Source organism: Amblyraja radiata, chromosome 32, assembly GCF_010909765.2.
Source record: "Amblyraja radiata isolate CabotCenter1 chromosome 32, sAmbRad1.1.pri, whole genome shotgun sequence".
NCBI classification, from domain to species: domain Eukaryota; kingdom Metazoa; phylum Chordata; class Chondrichthyes; order Rajiformes; family Rajidae; genus Amblyraja; species Amblyraja radiata.
Window position 1 is genome coordinate 17,350,638 of NC_045987.1, and position 21,436 is coordinate 17,372,073.

The 21,436-nt window shown below is 38.8% G+C and overlaps 1 protein-coding gene across 1 annotated transcript in view; it reads right to left on the reverse strand.

Annotated features, from left to right (window-relative positions):
• Positions 1 to 681: 681 nt before the first annotated feature.
• The window catches only part of arrdc1 (arrestin domain containing 1), a 50,304-nt gene continuing 29,549 nt past the window's right edge, over positions 682 to 21,436 (reverse strand). Inside the window, exons 3-8 of the mRNA XM_033049075.1 lie at positions 19,651 to 19,701; positions 17,041 to 17,195; positions 15,850 to 16,032; positions 10,883 to 11,059; positions 7,287 to 7,692; positions 682 to 7,025 (exon numbers count right to left, since the gene is read on the reverse strand). Of these exons, the coding sequence (XP_032904966.1) occupies positions 6,961 to 7,025; positions 7,287 to 7,692; positions 10,883 to 11,059; positions 15,850 to 16,032; positions 17,041 to 17,195; positions 19,651 to 19,701 (1,037 nt within the window). The 3' untranslated portion in view covers positions 682 to 6,960. The remainder of the gene's footprint in view (positions 7,026 to 7,286; positions 7,693 to 10,882; positions 11,060 to 15,849; positions 16,033 to 17,040; positions 17,196 to 19,650; positions 19,702 to 21,436) is intronic.

Consider the following 21,436-nt stretch of genomic DNA (forward strand, 5'->3'; position numbering starts at 1 on the left):
ATCCATGGTTGTGGTGAGAGCAGTCCTTGGCGATGCTGAGCGCCCTTCACAGACAACGCTTGCTTTGGACAGACTCAATGGAGGGGAGTGAGGTACCGGTGATGCGTTGGGCAATTTTCACCACCCTCTGCAGTGCTTATAGTGCAATAGCTCCCTCTACTCAGCAACTTGCACTCATGAAGTCCAGGACCTGGAAGTCAGAACCCTCATGGACAATGACAGATCCGAACTCAACTCCGCTGTCATCTCTTGGTACCCAGTGCTTTTGACATTGATATCATTGCACTCAGTGAGATACATCCTCTAAACTGGAGGAGTGCTGTCTTCATGGATTGAACTTTGCACTCAACAATAAACAAGTATCAGCAAGTCAGGAGCACATAGAAACCTGGAATAAGTCATGGAAGAAGTGTACCATTTCACAACTAGTACCCACATTCCCCATCTTTGGATGGGTTGCACATTGACCTCATTTTCCTACTCAGAACCATAAAACGTAAGCGGAAACAAGTCATCCTCGATCGCGAGGGACTGCTTTTGTTTAGGTATTGATACAAAAAACAAACAATCTTTAGCAGGTTGGCTCATCATTAACTCCAAAACATCATTCTCCAAGAGGGCAATTTTAGGATTAAAGCGCTTTCTATCTTCTATAAGATTTCACCAAGAGTCACAGCATGATTACTGAAATTTGTTTTATTAGTATGTTGTTTGATTGCTAAATTTACATTTCCAAACAATTACATGAAAATCTAAAACACTAAAGTGCATCAATATACCAGTTTATTACAAAAACATCGCAGGGGAAAATATACATCAATGCAGAGTTCAAAAATGAGAATCACCAGATGAAAAACACGTTAATAAAGCTATGAGCTGAAAGTGTGATTCAGCATTATTTAAAGCCATTTCCCTTTTGAACAGCATATAAAAACATTGTTGTATTGGAATGAATCCTGTTAAAACCCAGATCAATTTTTAGGAAAAAAAATACAAAACATCGGGGAATATTGAAGATATTTCAATACTAGATTTCGTGAAAACTTAACCTTCTGGAATTGTCATGCAAACCTTGGCAGGAACTGAAGATTTTTGGACACAGTTATCCATAAAGAAATTATTAGGACAAACTGATCCACAGGAGTTGGTTGTGTTATGGATTGGAATATGTCACTGTGCCTGGAAAGCAACAGGCACAATTCATGCTACCCTCAGAAAACTGCTTGTGCAAAGTACAGATTATAATCACAGTAATTTTTCATTATAAAATTGGACACAACCAAAATCAAGGTACTTTTAATTTAAAAAAAAAATCACATCAAACTTAAATAGAACCTCAGGAAATGCATGCTAAAGGAATTTAAAAATATGGTTATTATTGACAAGAATATTAAATCAACGATGATGGAAATAATTTCAATTAAAGGATGATAAAATCAAGGATACTTATCATATTCTATTTCCAACGCATACACTTAGCACAAATCAATAATTCTGTGAAATTCATTTGTTTGAAATGTGGTTGGCTTGCTTCGCGGCCGTCTCTCCTTTAAATGTTTTTTGAAGTAAAAATACTTGCATAATCTACTTTATTAATTTAGTGGATGGATCTGATAACATTATGTTGCTAAGGCAATAATTTACTCCAGTGCGTAACACAAAAATTAGTGACTCAATAAAATGTGGTTAAAATTCCCATAACGTGAAGACAGTAGGAACAGAATACCTTTCCCAAGTTGTGAGATTGAGAGAAAGTACAGAATAATGTGCATGTTTAGATAAGATCTAAATTACTGGAGTTTTCACTCCTATTGAGGCAGCATAAACGCAGAACAAATGCTTCTATCGCCATCCCAAAGAGCGAATAAAGGCACACACCACCAGATTACGTTTTTAACTACAATCCCCATGACAGATGTTAAAGAGTGCAGCAAAACAGTTAGAGGGCTGAGTTATTTCCTTTTTAATATGACTGGTGTAAATTTCAACCATTCTTTAGCAGCCAATCCTTCTGACTGTGGAATGCGTCATCCAGAGATCTACTGCATCTCCTTCCTCACCCACGTAAACGTTTTCATTGTTAAACATGAATGGAAAGTTAAAGAGGCCTGATTGCACACACTGTTCTGCAAGATGACTTGATGCGAAGGGATCGATGATCCTCCAGCGCAGCACACATTATCTTGGCAAGGTGCAACACAACATTTCCCACAAACTTCTGATTTTTATGTAATTATTGCAGGACTAATAAGAAGCTATTGGTCAATTGTTTGGCAGTGTCCCTATCTTACCAAGTTCTTTTGTTTGACACCGAATGATAAGATTCAAAAGCAACTTCTCTGCCACTCTGAAGTAACCCAAATATTGAGTAACATTTTAAACTGTAATTGAATGCATTTCCTTAGATTGGTGGTTTCAGAAAACTATTTCCTAATTTGCACAGTAGTCTACGCACTTTGGTGAGTGAAGGGGCTTTGGGGAGGAAGGCGACTGGTGAGCAACAGTGGGTAATTCTACAATTTTAGAAACACTTTTATTCATTGAAGTAAAAGTAAAGATACTTGAGGCAGCAAAGGCAGCTGACCAGGTGGACATTTTCTACCTGCAGTTCCATTCAGGGATTTTTTAGATTGCAGAGCTGCTGTTTAAAACTGGTGGTCTCCAGCAGAATTATTACTTGGAATTAAAAGGAAAGGGGAAATAACCAAGTGCTGAATCTAAAGGATGAGGTGGTAGAACTTGAACCTGCATTATCTAGGAATTCAGATACATCGTGTGCCCCCAGTGATGAGTGCAGGAAGTGGACTCACTGTGGATCATCAACAATACGTAGTACAGTGTGAACAGGCCATTCAATGAGAACAAATTGCTGCAGAGGCAGAAAACTGATGGGTGACCATCAGGAAGCGCAATAGACATAGGGAGTTAGTGCAAATGTATCCTGTGGTCATTCCCCTCTCAAACAGATATACTGCATGGGATACTATTGCAGTTTTGGGAGTGTTGGCCTCCTGGGGCAAGCAGCAACGACCAGGACCTGGGCAAATATAGACTGGGAGAAGCTACATACAGGAAAAACTACATGTGAGAAGTGGCAGTCTTTGAGAAGCAAAATAGAGGGAATTCAAACTGATGTGACATGCTAAAGGGTAAAAAGGACCACAAGTCCAGGGAACACTGGATGGCAAGGATAATCAAAGGTTTGGTAAAGATAAAAGCATCGAGAACTGAAAATGTGGAAAGCCCTGTCGTGTGTTGTTAACATTTAAGAAGCATCTAAACTGACACTTGAATTACCAAGTCTTGCCAGGTAAGGTTACGATGGATGAGTGCTCAATCATTGCCATAGACATGATGGGTCAAAGCTCCTGTTTGTATACTGCATGATGATGGGCAGAGTGCTGTGTGTAGTTCTAATTGTCTTACCAAAGGATATGATTGCAATGGCGAGAGCACTGAGAAGATTCACCAGGAAGTTGCCTGGATTGGAGGGGTTTTATCTATGGAGAGTTATGGATAGGCTGGGCTTGTTTTCTCTGGAGCAAATGAGGAAGGGCTGACCTGTTTGAGGTATATAGAATAATAAGAGGCATAAATAGTTAGTTTTCCCATGGTTGAGGTATCATAAACAAGAGGGTAGAGATTTATAGTGAGAGAAAGAAATTGTAAAAGGAGATTTAAGGGGAGGTTTTTAAAAAAAAAAACACAAAGTAGCTGGTATCTGGAACATACCACCAGAGGACCTGGCGTCTGATACAATCGCTATGCTCAAGATACATTTAAACAGGCACTTCAAATAAGCGAGGTATAGATGGATACGGTCTAATGCATATTCATGCGATCAGTGAAGATAGACAATAAAAAAATCTATATAGATGTATTGAAACAAAGGGCATATTTCTGTGCTGTACAGCTCTGTGACACTGTGACTACAGCTATAGATTAGCTCACATCTCCCAAGACTAGATACTGAAGAAAGAAGTGGTCAAATGCAAGAAAAAATAATGAGCACATTGGACACTTTTGGTCTTTATTAGGAACCACATTATTACGATTCAAAATAAGGAAGTCTTCTCCTAAGTTAGCTCCGTTTAACCAGGCCACCTTCAATTTCAACCCTTTAAATCAATATTCAAGCTTATGTCAGGAATAGTTTGCATATCACAGCTCACACCAAGTACATGGCAGGTCGGCTCCTTTGGACAATCAAGGGCAAACCTGAGGGATTCTGCAATTTTTACTAGTTTCTTGTGAGATCTGCATGTCCTGAGTTTTCCCTCATAAAATCTGCTTCAAATGATAAACCATGTTTTCCAGTTATTATAGATAATTAGAATGGCTATTAAGTGATTATTTCACTTTTGCAGAGCACACTTTGAAAATACACAGAGGCCTGCAAGATGTGCCAAATAGTTTCCTCCATCTCTTTGCTCTTGGTTTGTTCTATCTGTACACCTTCTGTAGTCAAGTACAAGTGGTTTGATGTGTACTAACATGTCAGCCTAGGATGCTTGATTACCCACTGCTGAAGAGTACAGGATGTTGCTGCACACTCCATCATTATGTACGTCAACTAACCAATTCTCCTACCTTCTTTGTGGACTTCAGATCGGTGACTTGATTCCAATCAACAAGTTGGTCGGCTTTACTGCAGAACTCAAATTTCTATCCAGTTACTCCATTGGAACAGTGCACAGGACTGCCCTTTTCATTCCCCCTCCCTCCCCCCAAATTCCCAGAGTACATCTTTAAATCAGGGGGTGGTGCTCACATTAGTGCAATCGACAAAATAGGTGGAATAATTCGGCAGCAAGATGGATTTTATGTAATACTGTCCCTTTCCCATAGCTTGGACAATTTCTACGACATTGAAAAATGTAAACATTTGCAAGCTTTGCTTATTTATTATGATAATTAGATACGATGCCTGCGAGAGGTGGAGGGATAAGGGTAGAAAAAAAAATCATGAACAATGTTTCACATATTTCTGTTAATATCCATGGAATTCAATAATATGAACTACAAATCTCCACATGATGCATGTACTGAAATGACTTTGGAATTAGTTAAAAATATTTATAATTTGTGCCTATATATATAGACAGGACAATAGATATATACAATAGAGTAAAATATCTGAAACTAGGTCATGAAAGTTGGAAATCATGGGCCAACAGTAACAAATAGTTGATAAAAAGTCATAGTTCCCTTCATTTTTTTCTTACAAAATGTAAGCAAATTAAGTTGTAAAATACATACAAAGATTAAAATTAGTTCCAGCCTTCGAAAGGAAAATACTCTTCAGTGAACACATCTGTCTTAACAAAATTGTTACGAGAAGAAATTCAGAATCGATCTGTTACACATGAATAGCAGCAAAAGTGAGAGTGAGCTTGACCACTATTATCACCAGTTTCACAACATTATTATATTTTGTATAAGAATTTAGCAATAAGTGTATCTTGAACTACGTTCAATAACAGGACGAAGTGGTGTTCGGCAAGTAAAAATAATTGTTTTCCGGTTCAGCCATGTCCCTGTTCCATTCATCGTATCCTCTTTAAGGGCAATTCCTGCCAGTTGTGCCAATGTCGAGCTTCCTCCCAATCCATCCCTTTCCAAAATCTATGTCCTTCTGCAAATGTTCCCTAAAGTACTGCTGGAAACTCTTCCCTCCAGCAGGAAAGTACTCATAGTGGAATTGCAGCACGAGCTAATCAAGAGCTTGCATAGGGACGTGTTCAAAATAGCAACATTACGTATATTCAAACTCTATGCATCATATGAAAAATTAGGTTGACATGCTCGCAGGTTTCCTGTATCTAAATGCACAGTCTCACTTTATAGACATTAATAAAAAGGGAAATTAACTCAGAGAAAACATTTACAGACAAGAAGTGACTTGCAACAGACTGCAGCGTTCTTGATTTAACCATGAAAATATATTTCAGTACTAAACCTGTGCTTGAGGTTAAATGTTATATAGCACTTCATCATGTGCACATTAAAAAATCCTGAAGGTTACAAATACAGTAGTTAAAAAAGATGCATTAAGTAAACATTCCAGTGAGTGGTTTGGCTTTCCTCTGACTTCAATAAGGCCTAAGTTATAAAATGAAGTAACTCATACAGGATTTTGAACTTGCCATTTTTACGTGCTAGTTTAAAAATGATGCTACAACTTTAGCAAACATACAACATAAATACAGCAAATATGGATCTCTCTCTTTCAGGAAATAATCTATAGAAAAGGTGCAACATAACACTTCAAGGTGAAAGGATCCTTAATGCATTTTGGTTAGTATTGGTCCTTCCAAAGACCAGCATACATAAGCTTCGTTACAATAGCCTGCGATGTACATAACCTACTACATAGTTAAATATAAACTGCTCAAACTTGAACAGAATTGGGATTGAATTTCTATTGCATTTAAACCATCTACAATCGCAGCTATCCCTTCACCCGAACAAGCAAAATCAAGGCGCAAGCATCATCACTTCATGGTTCTTAAGGCTCAGAGTTGTCTTATATTTTCAACTAGCTCTATACAACTAGACTGAATAATTAACAGTCTATAATAGGGTGGAGCTATTCAACAGAAAACTATATTTATATACATGAAACTGGAGGGAGGCCTGTTATATTTATACTTTCACCCTTCGATGCTCTTCATCCCAAAAATACTCGTAAGAAAAGTGAACAGATTGTTAACAGCAACAATAGTTCCTGCCCCCAGCAAATGAGCAGTAAATAGGCAGACATTGCACATAGCATTCAAAGCTGGAGAAATATCTGCAAGTGTTGATAGTACATCGTAATAACAAAATATCAACTTCTTCAAACTTCAGAATGCATTTGCAGTGGTGCTTCAGTAAAGTCAGGCTGTGCTTTTCAGTAAAACATCACTAAAAGGCATTTCTGTGCACAAACAGTAGTACATCTATGAAGTCTGTTGCCAATTAGTTTCCTGCACTCATGCTGGAATTAGCACTGCTGCAACTCTCTTCATATGTTGGGGGAGGCTCTGTTAAAAAGATAACAATCAAATTATATATCCTTCAAATCTGCAAGTAGCCTGCTGCTTTCAGATTTGAAAAGCAGCAAATTCAAATATTTGAGGCTTTCAAACATTCAGAAAAAAACACAAAATGCTAATATCTGAAGTAACAAATTTATAACTCGGCCCATATTTATTAAGGCACCATTTATTCAGCAAAATTTTAAAATAGACACCTATAGATAGCAGCACATACTTTGGATTAATAATAAGCGGCAGACAACTCACCGTACGGCTGGGCCCACATACTGTACTCAGGAGGTAAAATGAGAGGATTTTCGGTGAGATCTGCAACAACAGGTCCATCTGCATAGTATGGGACAGTAGCACCAGTTGAAATACACAGCCTGGGACCAGGAATCTGTCCACTGGCATCGCTTTCAAAGCCCGACGTGTAGCTAAACGCATGAGGCGACAAAGTCTGCTGCTGAGAGTGGCTTTTGGTTGGGAGAATGACTCTATCCATGGGCCGGTAACCTGTTGCCCCAACATCCTCGGCTGGAGGAGCTGTGGGTAGCACTGTCCCTGCAGTAGGCTGTGGTTGCCCTGATGGAGTCAGCGGTGGACTGTTGACTGCAATATTGCCAATATAGATGGGCAGGCTGACCAAAACTTCTGGCGATCGGATAGAAACCTGCAAAACACCAAAAACGGTCTTGTTTTAACTTCAGTTTTACCACATTCCTTTAAGCAGTATCATATTCAAGCAGAGTTCTACAGTCTTCTTCTTGCATATGGCGTGCACAGCCTAAAGTTGCAGGTCAACTAGTTCTATTTGATCTTGTTTGTGCACGTCGGGTTGATTGCAGTAGTAGAAACAGGGTGGACCACGTGAGGGTTGCAATCCCCCACCCCAGTTCTACAGTGGAAATGAAAGAAAAAGCCTTCATTCCTGGTTTGTGCTAAACTGGCTAAATTCAGTCAGGAATTCAGACAAGATTCCGAGGCTGGACACAATGACATAAACGGAAGCAATTCCACTCCTGTTCATTAACTACAGTAGGATTTTTAAAAATCCACTCTCTGCCTAGTTGGAAATCCAGAATGCTCAGCATCATCGGGTGATGTTTACCCTGCTTTTAAATTTTCCACATTCCTTTTAGACTTCCCCTTTGCTCTATCTATTGTACTTCAGTTTGACTTGATTGTATCTATTTACGGTATATCTGATCTGTTTGGATAGCATACAAAAGAAAGCTTTTCACCATACCTCTGTACATGTAATATAATAAACCTAAACGCACTGGATTCACTAGATTATATAATATTATAATAATTTATTATTTATTTTATTTTTTATTTAATTCTTTATTTCGAACAGAATAAAAGAATAAAAAGCAAGTGTGAAACAGCATACAAAAAAACAAAACAAGAATATTTATAAAGTGTCATAAACAATATCTATAAGTAAATGAAATCGGATGTGTCCGAAAAGGAACAGGAAGTCAAAGCTTATTAATTCCCACCCTTGTTCAACTGCTTATAATTATCTTATAAAAATTTAGCAGCTATATGTACACCAAATTATTTACATTTATACACTAATCAAATATTTACAAAGCCATACAAAAAAGAGAGAAAAAAATAAAAAAGAAAAGAAAAAAACCCTCATATACTATACAGTATCTTAGTCATATATACAACCCATCACCCTATAATCACCCTTCCCAATACAAACAGTATAACAAATATCCCACTCACAATCACCTATCCTCATCCCAATTTCCTTATATTATAATAGCACAACATTGGAAAAGTGAAAGCAATGTGTGATGCGGTACAAATAAGAATAACATTCAATAATCTTGAAAATTTGCCAGCCCGGCAACAAAGCCGAGTGCGTCACAGTTTTGCTGCAGTGAACAGTGCCAGAGAGACTGCCTGTTGGGAACAGGGTCCCATTCTGGCTACTGTGCCTTCAGTACTCAGCCCAATCACTCTACCACTGGATTGTTCAATCCTGCTAGTAATTACCAGTCATCTCCAAAATTGTTATAAACCGGCTCTTACAATTGGCTAATCCTATAAGTACGATTGACATTAGGCATTTAGTTATGAAACAACATACTGGTGTGACCGACCAAAGCATATTAGTATAATTGTGTACCGATTGGATTTTCGTGGTTAGAAAAAGCTGCTGGGAGCATGGGTTTGGAAGCTCTGTTTCAATTCAATTCCCTAATACAGGTACTAGCAAAGTTGTCTTGGGCAGGGAAAATTGCAAAGTTATGCCCTCTATGATCAACCTTTAAAAAAAAATGAAAGTCAGTAGACTTTAGTATTATATCTAATGGACCAGGTGTAAAGCTATCGATGAAAATTTGTATAGCAGATGGGAAGAAATATTACAGTTTTTGAGGAGAATGGTCAAATAAATGATCAAGGTAGATGATAATTGACTTGTACATGATCAGAAACACCAGTAGGGAGGCAGCTAATTGAGTGATATTCAAGGCAAGTTTGTTGTCATGTTCTAAGTCGTGTGGAAAATGAATGTTAGACTCAGTAAGATTGTACAGACTGCAACATTAGTGGGTGTAATTGGGAGGCGGGCAATAGGTTGATAATAGTAGGAAGTGATCAGAGCAAGGTTTTGGAGAGTGGAGGCTGGAAGTAAGAGTGGCAATTTGAAATAATTTATCCAAAAAGTAGAGCTTTTCATAATAAAAGTCATTCATTACATCGACTCATGAAATACAATGACTGCTGATTGTTCATCTTTCCAATTTCTACAAAATACAGCAGCGTATGTAGAGACGAAAGGCTTGACTAAGAATAAACTGAACAAAATTAAAAGCGAGTTAAAATTAACAACGTTATTAAACCAAGGAAAAATTAGGTAATCAAAATGGCAAAGTAACTCAAAACAGCTTGCACGGTTGGGCTACTCATATTGGAAACTTTGCAATTACACATTGAACAAAGACAATATTTAGTGATTTCCTCACTATAAATCCTATCACAGTACAAAGAATTGCATTATTTTAAATCAACATTTTTAAAGCTATTTATAACTTTACAATTCATATCTAATTGAATACATAGGACTGATATTTTGGACAATGCACTGCAGATAACAGTCAATGATAATAACCAATTCTAACCAACCTCGTTCTTGACCTGCATTACATCATACATTTGACCTTGCCAACATCCTTCAATGTGTTGTTTCTGTTATCCAACTAAGTGGAAACCTATTGCCTCTACCTCACATGGGGTTCTGGGATATTCATCCATTCTGCTGATTATTTTAGGTGTGATCATTGTAACACTATCTAAAACGCCTGCTGGCTGCTTCTCCGAGTGCCTTCCTCTCGAAATCTGGTGCATGCATCTTTATATTCACCAAATACAGTTCACCACAAAGCCAGACATTAAGACCCTAGAACTGTGTTCTGAATCACAGCCTGACCTGCTCATCACCTCCTCACATCACACACACCATAAAAACCTCTACATCTCTCCAACACTGGCCTCACCAACGCATACCCCTCAGCCATCGAGATCTTAAGCTTTGGAATTCCCTTCTCAATCCACTTCAGCTTGCTACCTTTGTCCTCTTTTAAGACACTTAAACCTACTTCTGCAGTCAAGCATTGCTCCTAATATCTGCTATGCTGGCCTCTGTTTTCTGCTTTATTTTTTAAGTATGCTCTGTAACTCCCAGTCATTCTTGCTGTACGCTGAAGCTTCATGTATTTATATAGCTAGTGCTGCGGTTGGCAATCTCATATGTATTCATTTGTTTTTGTTTCATAGAAGAGGGCAAGATGAAAAGTGGTTCCATATGGATATTAGATATTAAACAATAACATTGTCCTCACCTGAATGAAATAATCTACTTGTATTAAATTACAGCCATGCAGAGACGACTGAGGTAATGGCGGCACAATGATCTGCTCCTTCCATTCTGCTTGTTTCCAAGACTTTACCCCTGATCCTTCAACCTCTGCAATTGTCCGTAGGTCATAGATTATTCGCTTTGATTTATAGGTAACTTTCTGAAACAAAATGGCAAGACATTTAATTAGACAGTATGTTCCAATATACTCCAATATACTCCTTCAAAAACTGGAGTTCCTATGATACAGAATACAATTCCAACAACACACAAGCAATAACGTTAAATCATAGAATAACTCCGAAAGCTATGAAAGAAAAATGAGATGATGTTTTTGTTTGTTACAGTAAAATGCTGAAAAGGAACCTGCTTATGCAGTAATTTATTAATTTGGGCTGCAATGGCAATGACCCCAAAAGGTTCACATAAATGAAGCCAAATGTGTAAACTAATTATTGGGAATATATGGGAACAGATTAACTCAAGCATATCATATGCTTTCTTTACACTCTGTAAACTTGTGTTGCAAAATTTCAGGAGCAATGGACTTGGACCACAAGATCCCACTGTACATCAATGCTGTTACAAATCTTGCCATTAACAGTGTACTTTCCTCATATAGTTGTCCTTTCAAAGGGCATGCCTCATACTTGGTCGAATTAATCTCCATCTGCCGTTTCTCCACATATCTGTAACCAATCTAAATTCTGGTGTATATTTGACAGCCTTCTTCACTATCTGCAACTCCACCAATTTTGGTATGGTCTGCAAACTTACTAAATAACACATTTATATTTACGTCCCAATCATTTATATACATCGTAAACAAGAGGTCTAAGGACAGATCCCTGCGGCGATCACTGATCATGGATTTCTAGTTAGAATAACACCCTTCCACCTCTGCCGTCTGTATTCTATGGCTGAGTCAGTTTGAATCCAAACGAACGAGTCACTGTGGATCCCATGCATCTTACTTTTATCAATCAACCTATTTTAAAAGGCTTGACGATTCGGCAGAATTTTTAAATCACTTCATTGAGTTATTATTTCACAATTTTATAAAGTTTAAGTATTAAAAAGCTTTTAATTGTTTCTATTGTTTAATGGTTTCTGAATGTTTGCAAATGTTTAAACACTAAGCATTGAAGGAAAGTCTGAGGTTACAAGGTCTCAGTTTGCTTTCAGCATATCTAATGATCTCGTTATTAGATTGTCAGACTGTTTGGTTGAAACTCTACACTGAATGAACAAAAATCTTTCCCAAAGTAAATATTGCACAAAATGATACAATTGTTCTTGGTATCAAAACTCAGTTCCCTTGACGACTCCTTTCTTCTCCCCAGCTAGCTAATGAATGAAACTGAACCTGTCTGTTCAATGCTTTAGCATCAATATGATCCCTCCTGCCTTGGTCCTCATACATTTTCAAGAGCACTTGTCATAACACCAGACTCCAGCCTCAGCTCCTCTGGCAATGAAAGACTTATTATTGGCTTTATTACCTCCACCCTTGATTATTCCAATTCATTCCTAGTTGGCCTCCCTCATTCAGATCTCTGAAATCAAGACGTCATCCAAAACTCTGCTGCAATGCTTGTTCCTTTATCATACGGTGAATCTTTGGTCTGCACTTACTCCAGATTAAATTACTTTAAAATTATTGCCCTCTGTGGTTCTGCTCTCCCTATACCTTTAACTAACCTTGCTTAACCACTGTCCAAGATTCTGGATAAAAGTGTGCACTATTATGAGGACCAAAACCTGAATATTGGCTGCAAACAGAGAGAATAATCAAGTTATCTGATTACGATTACAATCAAATACAAAGTTAGCTTGTCACTATACTAAGTAATGAGGGAAAAAAATAGATTGTTGGCCTTTTATTGCAGGGCGAGGAAGTTTGAAAGTAATATAGATGTTGCTCAACTAATGGGAGCCCCATTTCCTGTTTTGGTTTAACAGGATTAACCGATGCTGTTTAGGGAAACTGTCAATGAGGTTATTGCCTCACAAAGACCAGTTTCAGTTCAGTTTAGTTTATTGTCATGTGTACCGAGGTACAGTGAAAAGCTTTTTTGTTACGTGCTATCTAATCAGCAGAAAGACATGATTACAATCGATCCATTTACAGCGTATAGATACATAAGGGAATAACGTTTAGTGCAAGGTAAAGGGTAGTCCGAGGGTCACCAAAAAGGTAGATAGCAGTTCAGCACTGCTCTCCGATTGTGGCAGGATGATTCAGTTGCCTGATAACAGCTGGGAAGAAACTCTCCCCAAATCTGGTGATGTGAGAGGGGGAGAAGAGGGAGTGGCTTAATTATCTCTTCCTTAATTATGTTGCTGGTCTTGCTGAGTCAGCGTGAGGAAAAAATTGAGTCAATAGAAGGGAGTTTGGTTTGAATGATGGTTGGGTTGCGTCCACAATTTGCTGCAATTTCTTGCAGTCTTGGATGGACCTGTTCCCAAACCAAACTGTGATGCCTCTTGATAAAATTATTTCTATGGTGCTTCTGTAGACGTTGGTGAGAGTTGTAGGGGACATGCCAAACTTCCTAAGCCTTCCAAGGAAGTAGAGGCGTTAGAGTATTTAAGTTGGATCGACGAGGAATGAGAGGCGATCTTAATGAGTGAGTTTCCAGAGATCACTGGTCACTCAATAAATCAGAGCATTGAGTATAGAAGTTGGGATGTAATGTTAAAATTGTACAAGGCATTGGTGAGACCAATTCTGGAGTATGGTGTACAATTTTGGTCGCCCAATTATAGGAAGGATGTCAACAAAATAGAGAGAGTACAGAGGAGATTTACTAGAATGTTGCCTGGGTTTCAACAACTAAGTTACAGAGAAAGGTTGAATAAGTTAGGTCTTTATTCTTTGGAGCACAGAAGGTTAAGGGGGGGACACTTGATAGAGGTCTTTAAAATGATGAGAGGGATAGACAGAGTTGACGTGGATAAGCTTTTCCCATTGAGAGTAGGGAAGATTCAAACAAGAGGACATGACTTCAGAATTAAGGGACAGAAGTTTAGGGGTAACATGAGGGGGAACTTCTTTACTCAGAGAGTGGTAGCTGTGTGGAATGAGCTTCCAGTGGAAGTGGTGGAGGCAGGTTCGATTTTATCATTTAAAAATAAATTGGATAGGTATATGGATGGGAAAGGAATGGAGGGTTATGGTCTGAGTGGAGGTAGATGGGACTAGGGGAAAATAAGTGTTCGGCATGGACTTGTAGGGCCGAGATGGCCTGTTTCCGTGCTGTAATTGTTATATGGTTATATGGTTACATGTCATTGGGAGTAGCAGATGCCTCACAATGGTTGGCAGCCCCCAGATGACTCGCAAGGTCCTGTTCTGCAGAGATCTCCCCAACTGTCTGTTACCAACAATCTGTCATGGATCAACTACACTGATGTGTCAGCCAAGAAGGCTGACCAACGCCTATATTTCCTGAGGAGACTGAGGAAAAGGAAATTTGGCATGTGTCCAGACTCAAACTTCACCATACGTTAAAAAGTATACTGTTGACAGCTTGGTTTGGGGATAGCTTTCCCCAAGACCAAGACTTGGGGCCGAGGACATGAACAATGGAGAGGATATGTAATTGTTGTATCTGGATTGTAGAAGTGGCTGAGCAATCAGAGGCTATGTAAAGATAATATGCTGTCAGCTTGCTCCGCAACTCTCAAGGTAAAGAAATAGATGTGGTGTCTGCCTGATTGATTCGTGTATGAGAGTCATCATCAGTGGAAAGGTGAAACAATCGATAAAATAAGACTATTAATGTACTTATAGAGGAACCACAATAACTTGACTGGATAGAAGAACACAAAAGTTTTGAAAGTAATTGTATAAAAGAAGGATTGAAGACCTGGCCAGTTTAGAAATGTGCAGATAATATTCCCGTTGAGTAATTTAAGTTAAATGTGATGATGCATGTCAAGTAATCAGTATATGCAAGGATTAATGGAGTCGTTCAGAAAATGACCCTCCATTTGGTGTCATTATTTGCCTGGAAGCCTTGTCACCTTGTAATGGACAACAGAAAGCTCATTACTGCTGAAGAGGATACGGCTACATTGGAATTCAGGCAAACGGCACACTGACCTGTATGCATGTATTTGGAGGAGAAAAGCCTGCTGGTACTGGCATTTACCAAAGTAACTTCTGATGGGTCTTCAGAAGATATGCTCGAGTGAAACACAAGCTACCAAAGGGGATTTAACAGGATAGATACTTGCGGGGAGAACTGGAACTTTGAGCCATAGCTTCTGAATAAGTCATTAGCTCTTTAAGGCGAGGAATGTTTTTTTTTTGCTCCCAAGACCATGGGCCTTTGGAATTCTCTATCCGCGATTCCACAAATTCATTGAAGGCTGACAGAGGCAGCTCTTTGGTCTGTATTGGAGTCAAAGATTATTGGAGATAAACAAATTCGCTATATGGAGAACAGACAAACAAGTGGATCCAAAGCCAGGATCATAACAACCTGATCTACTTGGATGTCATATCAGGCATGAAGGGTTGTACGATCTACCCCATTCCTATTTATTGTTCTAGTTCTCAAATGTTCTCATGACACAGAAGTTAATTTAAACTATTGTGTCTATGCCAGTTTTTAGAGCATTCCCACCAGACTCATTGCCCCACTTATTTCCTGTAGTTGTTACATCTCACAGACCGATAAACTCCCCGGATATGCAGAAGAACCCTGGGTTGGTGGCAGGTATGCCTCAGCCTGAAGGCCAGGAACTTGAATCCTCTTCCAAAATACTTCCATCTCTTTGGCCATCTGCCCAAAGTAGCTTCTTACGTGGTTTGACATTTATTTTTCGTTTGACAATGCTCCCGTAAATGGAAATTGCATTTATTAACATTTTTAATATTTGAGGCAGAATAGTCACTTCAGTAAAGACAGTCTGTGGAGCTTAGAATTCAGTAGAGATTACCTGGATGAGACTGGCGACAATATTACTTATATCCTTCCCAGATTTGTTTTGGATTGCTGTAGTAAGCTGAATGATCTGTCCTGAGGTGTATCCTTTCAGATCAGTGCTCACTGTTAAGATGATAACCCCACTTTTCACAATCAAGTAGCTAAACTTCTTGGTCAACATTGCAATATTTGGTTGCTGGTAAGAAAAAAAATGTTCAACAAATTTGTATTTTTACGTAATGAGTTAATAGACAATAGACAATAAACAATAGGTGCAGGAGTAGGCCATTCGGCCCTTCGAGCCAGCATCGCCATTCAATGTGATCATGGCCGATCATCCCCATTCCTGCCTTCTCCCCATATCCCCTGCCAGCAGATATAACTTTCATAGGTTGCACAGAGAATCAAGCCAAACTATGAAGCTTTGAATCAGGTTACTGATAGAGATAGTCAGCTCCAGATTCCTTCCTTTCAAGCTTGAACCATCACACCAAATGAGGATCTGGGATTAAAACTCTTTGCAGGCACATCATAACTGTCATAATAACAGTGGCAAAGAAATGGAGAGGCAACAGTGGTCCAGAAGATGTTAAGATATACATAGGGCTTGATCTCTACACAACCCAATGTGTGCCAATCCCCAATTCTTCTGGTCAGAGAAAGCAACAATAAGATCTTGGTATCATTTCTATATTCTGATGGGCCGAATGGCCTAATTCTGCTCATATGTTTTATGGCTTTATATGGTGCTACTATTTGGATGTGTGAAGTGTAAATTACACCAACAAAACATTCAAACTTTTTTGGAAGTAGTGCTGAGACAATAACAACACAGATAACTGTCATAAAACTTGAGAAATTGTAGTTTTAATCCAACTAAATCCTACAAAATTTGTATTTCTAATCCAATTAACTCCTAAACAACCTAAAATACACAGTGAAGGTGCAATAACGTTTGAAATTAACCCATGAAAATAATACTTTTTTTTGTAGTTTGTATAGTTATCATATAGGCTTTGGATCTTTTCAGTTTACTTTAAAATCAATGGTTCTCAATGGCCATATCGATATAGTTTACTGACAACTTGCATGAAAAAACTTGCTCTCTCTGGAACAATAAAGGTTACAGGAATACATTTCCATTTATCAGTATATAAATTAAGAGGAATTGACACAATTGCGAACATGCTGACAATCCATTTACCTCAATATCATTGATCTCATTCAGATTGAGCAGGTTAAGAATGTAAAACACCTTCTCAGTTTTATAATCTTTGGAGAATCGTGTAGTTTCTATTGTGGCCCTGATGCGGTAACTTATCTTCCCAAATAAACCTTCAAACGAAGTAGGAATTGTTGCTTTGGAAGAAAAGGTACAGAAATTAAATGGGCGTAATTCAGCCTTTTAGTGAACATAATTATTAATCCTTTTTCAAAATATAATTCAAGGTTATATGAAATTAGAAAATTGTTTTTAAAGTGACAAACATTCTACTGGAGGAACTAAATGGGTCAGGCAGCATTTGTGGAGGGAAATGAACAGTCGGCATTTTGGGTCAGGTCTCTCCTTATTGAAAGAGTAGAGGGAAGATAGCAAGTATAAAGTGGTGAGAGGGAGGGTTGAAGGAAGAATTGGCAAGTGATAGGTGGATACAGGTCTGAATGTCATTGGCAGATGGAGTCAGGTGAAGCAGGGAAAGGTGGAGATATCAGCAGAGGCTGGGAGGAGATAGGTGGAGGCAAAAGAGGGCTGCAGATAATGGAATCTGATAGGAAAGGAAGATATGCATGCAACCAAATAAGGGAGGCAGGTGGGCAGATGGAAATAAAGAGGAGAAATTTTGCCTAACAAAAAAATAATAATAATTTCGGCAAATACTTTCCTCCAAACTGCTGCACCCTACAAGGCTTAGAATGAATTTTGGGTGACCAAGCAGGAACTTGGGAGACTCATTAAATCAGTGCATGTGAATCACCTCCACACAATTTTGTCACAGTGACTATCTGGAGCATTTATTGACCAGCAACCATTCTGTAATTATCTTCAAAAAACAACATTGAAGGTCAGGAACTCAGGTGCTCACTGTGCAAAAATGTAAGTGAATATTGGACTGGAAAAAAAATTCAAAAGCATGGATGTCAAGTTAAACATTTCAAAGCATGCTGTTACAGAACCCTTAAATCTACCCCAATTTAATATCACAGCCCGAGATCTTAGTTGATCTCTGCTTGAATTTGATCTGCTCTTGTGGCGCTGTAAATCATGCCGATATATTTAAATACTTGCATAACAATGCACCTCATTCCAGCAGGTTTTTGTAGAATCACAAAGGTTACAGCACAGAAGGAGACCATTCAGTCAATTGATCCAATGCTGGCTCTATGCAAAAGGAATCCAGGTAGTCCTTGAATCCCTTTTCCCCCTCACCCGCCAATAGCTTTGTAAATTTTCCCCCTTTTATCGCTTTCACTTCCAATACTATGATTGAACCTGCCCCCACTACTTAAATTGGCAGTGTCTTCCAGACCCTGACCACTTGTTTCGTAATGAAAAAAAACGTAATATCACTTTGTTCTTTGTCGATGGTGACACCACTGATAGACAAACATTCCAAATGTCAGTTGAGAGTGAAGATTAAAAAAAATTGCATATGCAACATCAACATTTATCAATTGGCTTAAAGGGTGTGAGATGTTGTATTTTGGGAAGTTAAATGCAAGAGATATAGTACATAGTAAATGGTAGGTGTCTTAAGAGCAATGATGTACAGAGGGATCTTGGGGTGCAGGACCATAGTTCCCTAAAAGCAGCAAAACAAGTGGATACGGTGGTTAGAAAAAACCATGGCATATTTGCCTTCATTAGTTGGGGCATTAAGGACAAAATTTGCGAAGTCATGTTGCAGTGGAAGAACGATCTGATAGAAGTATATAAAACTTTGAGAGGCAGGTAGCCAACATCGCTCTCCCCCAGGTACAAATATCAAATACTAGGGGACATTGATTTAAACTGAAAGTGAGATGTTAAAAAATGTGCGAGGCAGGTTTTTTGTTCTTTCTTTTATACAGAGTGGTAGGTGCCGAGAACACACTGCCTGGCCAGGTGGTTGAAGCAGATATGATAGCAATGTTTAAGAGGCATTTTGACAGACACATGGGGGACAGAGATACTGACATGATAGTCAGCTGAAGTTCCTTAAGTTCCTCCTATTTGCTCTGTGCAAATGTTCTGGAACTGCTAAGCATAGATCATTCCCCTCTCTTTTCTTGAAGGAATAACCAAAACCTGTTGAGTTAGTACTTGATAGTGATCTTGTTCATGGACAATGGTTTGGGATTAGTCCAGGCCGAACAAGGTAACTGAGATCGCTTTGTGAAGAGGGGACAGTTAGCTTTGTTTATTCAAAGACATAATTTTTTTTGGAACAAATTTCAGTGATATTTAATCCTTTCCAATGCCAGAATTGCAGAATGTGATGAAGCGCAGACAGAGATAGATAGGTGACCTGAAAAGATCCAGAGAATATGAAACTAGTGTTTCATAATTTGAAGGTAGTAAGAAAGTGTATGAAACACTCAGAAGCAACAGTAGCTCACCTGACCTCACCCAAGGTTAAGAAAAAAATGGCTGATGCAGGAATAGGGCAATAAGATTTAAGTGTTATTCTATCACAAATGTATTTTAATTAGAGATAGAATGTGGCTAAAGGCTTATCTCACTGGAGTCTTCTGTAATAAAAGATTTCACACCATGCAATAGTTACTCTAATAGCAATATTAAAACTATTTGGAATATACACAAATATATGCTTACCTGGTAGAAGAAATTGGAATGGGTAAGTATATTCTCCAGCTGCCAGGGCTCCTGTAGAGATAGGGATTTTATTAAATGAATATATGTTTTACTTTATTTATATTTAATGTAATAGGATCTATTAGAAACTTCATTGGGAATGGTACAACACTGCAAGATCTTTATTGGTGGTATGTGTACAAAGTTAAATAATAGAGTTTTATAACGTGCTATACAAGGGTGTTAACAGACAACACTTTGCAAAAATAGTAGGGCAGGTTCAAGAGTGATCAGCAGAATCCTTCGTGGAGTATAACAAGTGTAGGAGAACTCTTAAGAAGGCAACCAGAAAGGCAATAAAAGACATGAAATGGAGCTGGCAGGCAAGATAAAGTAAAACCCCAAGACATTGTACAGGTATATTAATAGTAAAAGGGATGGCCAGGGAAAGAACCCCTTACAAATCATGGCTGCAAAGAAGAGATGGGGGACATATTAAACAAATACTTCTCATCCAACTACACCAAAAAGATTCTGGAAGCCAAGGAACTGAGGCATAGTCGTTATGATGTCTTAGATTGTTTATGGATTATCAAAGCGGAAGTATTGGTGATTTTAAAGTGCATTATGATGGATATATCCCTGGGGCCGGACCAAGTACTTCCTCGGACCTTGTGGGAAGCTGGTGAGGAAACTATGGAGTTCCTTGTAGAGATCCTTGAACTACGGGCTTGAATTATAGGGAGAGGTTGGATAGGCCAGGCCTTTTTGCTTTGGAGAGTAGATGCTGAGGGTGACCTTATTGAGTTGTACAAGAAAATGAGGGACATAGAAAAGGGATTCAGGGAAAGCTAGCCCATTGGATAGAAAATTGGCTTCATGGATGGAAGCATGATGGTGGAAAGTTGTTTTTCAGACAGGGGGCCGGTGACTAGTGGTGTACCTCAAGTATCGGTGTCGGGCCCACTGCTGTTTGTTGTTTATGTCAATGATTTGGACAGGTACATGGATAGGATAAGTTTAGTAGGATATGGGCTGAACACAGGCAGGTGGGACTAGTATAGATGGGGCGTGTTGGTCGGCATGGGAAAGTTGGGTCGAAGGGCCTGTTTCCAACGTATGACGATGTACAAGGCATATTTAGAAAGTCTGCAGATGACACTAAAGTGGGTGGTATCATCGATAGCAAAGATGGTTATAAAAATTTATAGCAGTATCTTGATTAGTTGGGCAAGTGGGCAGAGGAATGGTTAATGGAGTTCAATGCAGATATGTGCGAGATGTTGGGTTGTGGGAAGTCAAACCAGGGCAGGACCTTCACAGTGAATGGCAGGAGTCTGGGGAGTGTTGTGCAGCAGAGGGATTGAAGAGTGGAGGTGCATAGTTCCTTGATTGTGGTGTCACAGCTAGATAGGGTGACCAAGATAGGGTGATTTGGCACATTGTCCTTCAGGGTACTGAGTATAGAAGTTGGGATGTTGGTAAAGCCACATTTGGAGTATTTTGTTCAGTTTTATGTTGTTAACCTGAAAAGAGTGCAGAGAAGATTTATGAGGATGCTGTCAGGACTTGAGGGCCTGAACCATAGGAAAGGTTGGGAAGGCTAGGACTTTATTCTTTGGAGTACAGGAGGATGAGGGGGTGATCTTATAGAGGGGTATACGATCATGAGGAGAATAGATAGGGTAGATGTACAGATTATTTTACCCAGAATAGGGGAATCAAGAACCAGAAGACTTTGGTTTAAGGTGAAATGGGAAAGATTTAATCAGAACTAGCAACATTTTCACACAAGGTGGGTGTATGG